Source organism: Lolium rigidum, chromosome 6 (assembly GCF_022539505.1).
Source record: "Lolium rigidum isolate FL_2022 chromosome 6, APGP_CSIRO_Lrig_0.1, whole genome shotgun sequence".
NCBI classification, from domain to species: domain Eukaryota; kingdom Viridiplantae; phylum Streptophyta; class Magnoliopsida; order Poales; family Poaceae; genus Lolium; species Lolium rigidum.
Window position 1 is genome coordinate 173,507,272 of NC_061513.1, and position 7,792 is coordinate 173,515,063.

Genomic DNA, 7,792 nt, shown 5'->3' on the forward strand with positions numbered 1-7,792 from the left:
GTTTAAGTCAAATTTCATTCAACTTTGTATTATATAAAAAAATTTGATTGAAATTTTAAACTTCAGTTGAATTTGGGGTTTCATGTAACGTTGTTTCGGTGATGTGGCTCGGCACCCCCCCCCCCCTCCTCCCCCAAAAAAACGGGAACCCGCATCGGCGCCCCCATTTAGTCTGTCCGGTGTGTTTCCCTGGGCGCTACTTAAGAGACGTCAAAGGAGATGTTGTAAGTTCTTGAATTCTGGAGCCACTGAAACTAATTATTTGTATATGAAAGTAGTACTCCCTCCTGCCCTATATACTTGTTGTTATCATGAAGCAAATCTAAGGGTTTAGATATTTTTTCTTAGTTGCATTCCCACTTGCAACTAAATAAATATCAGTTGCAACTTTACTTGTAACTGAAAAAAACCTCAATTACAACTCAACTTGCAACTCATACATACAAATCATTATACAATCAAATAGTGTAGAACTTAACTGAGCATGACTTAGTTCTCAACTACCTAGGAACTAGCAAATTTCTTTCTTCTAGCCCTCCCCATGCACGTGTGCCTCAGATACAAATTTGGTTCAACTCGTGCCCGTTCTGGCATCTACCTCGAGCTGTCTCTCTCTCTCTCTAAGGTTTCTACCTCTATCGTAGACTCTTAGTCTATGCTTGACAGTTCGTCGTGACGACCCCAATATTCCAGTCGTTATAGGAGTCGTTTTACTATTCACATTTCTACGTGTGGTGCAAATAAATTGTACGTAGCGTGTGGCGTCTACACGTAATTTCCGTCCCCGAGAGACTCCAGGTTGTATCCGTGTCCTGATGTCCGCTGATGCAGTAGCTGACAGGGGTTGCGTAGCATCAGGCGCACATCACAGCTGCCGTCGTTTTGCCGGCCGCGGGCTTCCTGGAACACACAGCAACACATACGTACCACGAAAGAGTCGAAATGGTGTGGAAATTTATCGAACCCCAGCTGTCTTGGCGACGACTTGCTTGCCCACGGCTACCATGCAAGGCGCTCTCTGAACCACGAAACCCGGTGCTAGATTCCTACACCCATTTTTGTTTGCACGGCGCTCCTCATTAGCTAGGTCGTAGCTTGGGGTTAATCTGCCGCAGCAGTATATATATACACCCCCGTGCAAGTTGTAACTTCTCTCAACTACACTGACACACAGCCTGATCTGATCCGATTGATCCATGGGCCTTCATCACTGCATCCAGCTCTGTACGGGTAATGGCTCGGCTGCCGCGGCACAACCGAGAGATGATGGCATGATGAGCTCCAAGCTCTACCTTGCCATCTGTGGGGGAAGACTTAATGAAGAAGCCATGGCGCTGCTCGATGCTGATCATGTCGCTGGTAATGTTATCGTACAGAAAAATGTATTGTAGTCCCTCCCTCCAGTAATACAAGATGTTATTACAACCAATAATATAATTTGCTGGGGGTAATAACATATGTATTATGGGACGGATTTAGTAGCTGGTAATGTTTCTCTTAGTGTTTTTGATGCAACTGGATTTTTTTACTTCCAAGTCGATTTCATTAAAAATATATAATCCAACTCGATCAAGTTGAACGACGTGAAACTGAGAGAGTTACAAAACATCATGCACAATATTATATAATAATATAGAAACGTGCACCTCAGCGTGAGCGCATTTTTTTTTTATAAGGGCGCTTTCATTACTTTAGAAAAAGTATTACACCCGACCTCTGCATAACATGATGCACACAGTCGCGCACACACATAGAATCAGTTTGTTACCCGAAAAACTGAATACACCAAAAACAAGGGGCGCGTCTATAACGCAGAAGACTCTATCCGTAGATTACGCCGCCATCCATATTGAGAAAAAATATCCTTCGCCACATCCTCCAATCGTGTTGATACCTCCATAAAGAGATCACGATTCTCTATGCGTTGAAGCAAAGACCGCTAACGGAGCAAAGCGGTGGATAGGTAGATAGCCTGCAAACATGAAGAGTTAATATCATGGAAAATCTTGTTATTTCTACATAGCCATAGCTCGTATGTAATTTTGTTGGGCCCAATAATAGATACGTCATATCGTACATGTTGTAACTTTAGACCATATTCTATTAACATGTGTCCACAAAATATTCTAGTGTGGATGGTGTTAGCATTCAACCCTATAAGGGACCAACGTTTGTATGCATGTAACAAATATTTCCATAATCTAATTTCTTTTTCTTAAACTCTTAATGCAATTGATAATTCGTCTTTATCATTAGGTTTATCTCGACAAGGACTTTAAAAAAGATCCCATCATAATATGTTTGGATGAAAAAAATCATCGTTAGTTTTCAAGATATATATTTTCTAAAATCTTTGGACTAGATTCAGAACAAATTCAAACGGAGTTGGTTCTCTAAGTTTGACGAAATTAGAAAAATAATATGTAATAATTGCAGAAACCTTCTCCTTAATTAATGAAAATGGCAAATCTTTTGCCTTGTTTTTTTAAAGCGGGAAAATTCATAAAATTGTGAAATCTCAAAGATTTTTGTGGATCTAATATTTTTGCTAGATGTAGAATTTGAAACCGTAGTTGGATCCCGTATTTTTTTTACCGATATGCCCGTTCTTTATTTTTGTTGACGACACTGAGTCATTTACTGAGATTTCTGATAATTGTGTGACGTTGTACTGTTCAAATATTTATCGAGTGTATATATCTATTGAATTATTAGATTAGTTATCATTGATGTATATATAAACACGACATCACAACTTTGAGCTGTCAGGGTTGTTGTGTTGTCGAAAAGGATTAGAATTTCAATAAAATTTCCAAAGTTTCAGTAATTCTGTTGGGTTTCCAAGATATGTAGTTTCTGAAATCTTTGGACTAGATTCGGAGCAAATTTAAACGGAATTTGTTCTCTAAATTTGATGAAATTAGAATAATGATTAAGTAATATATAATTGCAGGAAAATTCAAAAAATGTGAAATCTCGAAGATTTTTGTGGATCTTTTTTTTTGCCTGATTCTGAATTTGAAACAGAGTAGTTGGCTCTCATCTGTTTAACGGATTTGTCCTTTTTTTTTTGTTGACACTGAGTCATTTACTGAGATATCTGGTAATTGTGTGACGCTGTACTGTTCAAATATTTGTGTGCCTACTGAATTACTTAGATTTTGGAATGAAAAACAGGTTGATAAGGATCTGAGTTACTACCACTAGTGTATCTGAGTCTGTCGTATATGTTTGATTTGTTTCAGGCAAATACAAGGTGAGCGCGGAGAGAAACAACTTTCTTCATTTGGCGGCGGAGCGAGGGCACGCCAAGCTGATCCGAGAGCTCTACACCAGGTTCGGTCACAGCAGCTTGCTCTCTTCCCAGAACTCGGCTCTGGATACGCCGCTGCACTGCGCGGTGAGGGCGGGGCATGGCAATGCCGTAACTGTCCTCGTCGAGCTGGCGCGGGATAGCGGAGATGATAGTGTCCTGGGATGCAAGAACGAGGCCGGAGAAACAGCCCTGCATCTCGCGGCGAAGCTCGGCCATGCCGCAGCGGTTGAGGCCATGGTCTCCAAGGCGCCGAATCTTGCCTCCGAGGTTAACTACGCCGGCGTGTCGCCGCTCTACCTGGCGGTGATGAGCAAGTCGGTACCCGCTGTGAGAGCGATAACCACCAGTTGCAGCGACGCGTCGGCTGCCGGGCCGAGCTCGCAGAATGCTCTCCACGCCGCTGTCTTCCAGGGCAAAGGTCAGTCCTTTATCTTGAATTTGCATGCAATTTTGTTGATCTCTGTCTCGTAGTCGTAGTCTGATACTACAATCTAAACATTGGCAGAAATGATCGGGCTGCTACTGAATTGGAATCCATCCCTGGCCAGTGAAGCAGACGACAGTGGCAGCACTCCGCTCCACTTTGCTTCGTCCGACGGCGATAGCTCCATCGTAGGTGCCATCCTGCGCGCGGTGCCGCCATGTACGGTCCGCATACGGGATAGCGGCGGCCTCTCTGCTCTGCACATCGCGGCGGGGATGGGCCACGACGGGGTAGCCAAGGCACTGATGAAATGGTGCCCGGACGCCGCCGAGCTCCGGGATGACCGCGGCGGAACCTTTCTGCACGCCGCGGCGAGGGGAGGCCATCTGGAGGTCGTCTCGCTTGCCACCAAGAAATCGATGCTGGGTCATTCACATCTTTCCCGCGGCCTCCTGAACTCGCAGGACAGGGACGGCAATACGCCGCTCCACCTTGCGGTGGCCGCACGCGCGCCCAGGGTGGCAGAGAAACTGCTGTGTACTGGTAAAGTGCGAGCAGACGTTATGAACAACGACGGTGACACGCCGTTGGATCTCTCCGCAAGATCCACCAGTTTCTTCTCCATGGTAAGCAGCGTGTTAATTAATTCGGCCGTCTATATATAGAGAGAAAATTGCACACAACAATATTTGGTGCATTTGCACGTACAGAATACAAAAATCTCTATGCTGTAACTATCTGGGGTCTGCCCCTTTTTTTTCAATATATTCAGGTGGGGAACCTCCCCCCCCCCCCCACCCCCCCCGGTGACCATTCAAAAAAAAAGAACACAAAAATCAAACGCTAGTTGCAGCTTACCCTAGGTTTTGGTCTAATATGTTGCACCTAGTCCAAACAAAGTGTTTTAGACCTTAATTACACGTGGGTCAATTCCTCTATACCGTATCCTTACATGTGGCCAATTTCTCTATACCCTATCCAACCTGTAGAGTACATGGTATGGCTTGCTTAATTTGATACTGGTACATTACCATGGGACTAACTATAATTTTGGAGTTGATTACCTGTTATGAGTTATTTAATTTATGAATTATGATATACATATTGTTCAAATATTTTTTTTTTTGAGAAACACAGTACAAACGCAGACGCTCACATACACGCGCATACACTCACCCCTATGAACGCACACACGCACACCCTACCCCTATGAGCACCTCCAGAAGACTGTATGTACATATTTTACATTTTACACCGTTATGCTGCCTAATATTTTTAAAATTATCATATAATATGGTATACGTATATAAATACATCATGCCTACATGTCTATATGTGTTAATGGCCTAAAAGCTCTGTTTGGGCTAGGTGAAACATGTTAAACCAAAACATGGGGTAGGCTGCAACTAGTGTTTTGATTCTGTGTTGTATGCAACAAGTGCACCCAGGCCCGGCCCTGAGGGGGGGCAGGCGGGGCGGCCGCCCCGGGCCCCTGGGACCAAGGGGCCCCCAAGTTCCAACTAGCGGCGACGTTGGAGGAAGTCAAGCGTGCGCCATTAGAGCAGATCGTTACTTTCTTTTCTCGTACAGTTTCTTTTTGAGTGGATCTTTTCTCCTACAGTTGGGAGGACGACGAAGACGAGAAGGGTTCGGTACGAAGCGTTATGCTGAGCTTGGGCCTTTTTCATTTATGCTTTTCTTTGTTTGGGCCTTCTTCCGTTGGTTGGCCCTTTTTTCCCCTTAATTTGCTACCAAGACTTCAGGTGCAATTGGGCCCCACGTGCTGGACCGTGGTTGCAAGATATCAATCCCAGAAATGTTTATCTCAACAGAAAAAATCGAATCCAAGAAATGCAATGACGATCAGCTCAGAAGAAAAATGGAAATGCAAATTTTCCTACTAAAAACCGTCGTATGAATTTTCTTTTTTCATCGACAAAGAAAGGAATGCAAAAGGCCATATGGCTATGTACGGATTTAATTCTCAGTCTACGAGGTAGTGCATGACACGGTTCATCTGTTTATTTGACAAGAACTGGAGACTACCAATCACCAACACTCCGCCATGACCACTATGGTTTTAGACGAAGTCGACATGATATTGGAGAAAATTTTAATACACTATGCATAAATTATGTGATATAGATGTTGCTTTTATATGCATTTTTGTATAAAATTCCTTATATACATATATAAATATTTTTCATTTTATAAGGCCCGGATTGAAGAACGATAGGATTGATAATTTTGTTTTCCCACTTTTCAGAATAAGGAAAAAAGGCTACTTGGTCATTTCACATGCGTCATCACATATTTCGTCGTCATTGGGTGACAAGTTCTCTCATGGTGGTTTCAAACATCCATATCGTCAACAGTTAAAAGAAATATAAGTTTATCAAGTCACAATAATATATATTGATTATTTAAACTAATAGCTATAATTTATAGGTTATAAATGTGTTTGGAATAACATTTGTTTATGCTACAAATATTAATTACTATTTTAATAGTAGTATTAGGGGCCCTAAATTGTGATTTTGCCCCGGGCCCCCGAAATCTCAGGACCGGCCCTGAGTGCACCAAACATTGGACTAAAGTTTTTATGTCTACCGTGTGTTGCAGTTGGGCCTGATGGTGACACTGGCTGCGTTCAAGGGACAGACTCGTCCTCAGAGGCAGGACCACGCAGAGAAATGGAACGGCTACGGCATTACAAAAGGGATGGAGAAGACGTCGGACAACCTCGCGGTGGTCGCCGTACTCATCGCCACCGTGGCCTTCACCGCCACCAACAACGTGCCCGGGGCGTACGAGCAAGCCGACGACGACACCCACGGCAAAATGTTCTTCAAAGGCATGGCCGTCCTACAGCGCAAGGACCTCTTCAAATGCTTCCTGGTCCTCGACAGCTTTGCCCTGGTCACCTCCGTGATCGCCGTGGTCCTGCTCGTCTTTGGGAAGGCGTCGCGCTCCGCCGGGTCGTGGAAGACCTTCGCGGCGGCGTTGCACTGCCTATGGGCTTCGCTCATCAGCATCATCGTCGCCTTCTACGCGGCTCTGTCGGCCGTGACGACCACGCGGGCAGTCAGCATCATCGCCTACGCCATCATCATCTATGGCTTCGCGGTGCTCTACTACACCGTATACAGTCTCATCGCGCCTCCTGTGTCCGTGTGGACAGTTTGGAAGGTTATATGGCGCAAAGGGAGGAACAGTATCTTCACGGGACGTATCAGGCAGCAGCAGTATCCTATCGCCAGCGCCTACGCCTTCAACCTGCTTGTTTTCAAGACGATAGCTAACCTCGGGTTCATCGGTGCTATCGCAATCTCTTTCTTAAGCGAATATGCCAAGACCCAGGCGAGGCATTCTGGAGCACCTGCACCCTCCTCTCTTCTCACCTAAGACTAAGAGCATCACCGTCTCTTAGCCCACAAATTGGTGCCATCGGCAGCTGGTTTTACTATTACGTAGGCACCGTGTATAAACAATAAACTGGAATTGTATCTATTTCAATTTCTAGATGATCAGTTGATCACAAGCGCAGTAACTACACTATTTAGCTTCGGGAGTGTGCACTTTGTAGAAAGTTGTAGAATCCTAATATTTTGTTTCTGTTTCGTTGTTTATTTCGGTGACCCTCATGGAGTATATATAGAAGTACAGGAGGGAGCAGACTTGGAGTACAAGATGATATCTCTAGAGTCCTAATCTATCTCTATGTCCTATACGTATTCTAACACACTTTCCGTTTAAACCGTATGTTTTTGCTTGAGTAAGTTGTTTTTAGATTAAAAAAAAAGGCTCTTGCCCAGTTGGATTTCATTACAGAGCGAACAAACACTATGCGAAGTATAATTTCAGGGACATTTCACGTTGAGGCACATTCTGGAACTGCCTCTGAAGATAATCTTTAGAAGCATTTAGATAAATATACCGCTAATAATGTTATCTTTACGGGCATTTTAAGTAAAGTGGCTCAAAACATATCATATTTAAGGGCATTTAGTGAAAGTGTCTCTAAAAATAGATATATTTAGGGCCATTTCACT

The 7,792-nt window shown here is 43.8% G+C and overlaps 1 protein-coding gene across 1 annotated transcript; it reads left to right on the top strand.

The window, feature by feature from the left end:
• The first annotated feature begins 1,196 nt into the window (after positions 1–1,196).
• Positions 1,197–7,145, top strand: LOC124663568 (ankyrin repeat-containing protein At5g02620-like). The gene is made up of 4 exons (XM_047201257.1): positions 1,197–1,359; positions 3,246–3,734; positions 3,822–4,366; positions 6,363–7,145. The coding sequence occupies exons 1-4, from the start codon at positions 1,197–1,199 to the stop codon at positions 7,143–7,145; spliced, it is 1,980 nt and encodes a 659-aa protein (XP_047057213.1).
• The last annotated feature ends 647 nt before the right edge of the window (positions 7,146–7,792 follow it).

Coding starts and splice junctions, on each gene's coding strand:
- LOC124663568 (XM_047201257.1), top strand. CDS start 1,197: ATGGGCCTTCATCACTGCATCCAGCTCTGTACGGGTAATGGCTCGGCT. Junction 1,360..3,245: donor CGATGCTGATCATGTCGCTG/GTAATGTTATCG, acceptor GATTTGTTTCAG/GCAAATACAAGGTGAGCGCG. Junction 4,367..6,362: donor CCACCAGTTTCTTCTCCATG/GTAAGCAGCGTG, acceptor CGTGTGTTGCAG/TTGGGCCTGATGGTGACACT.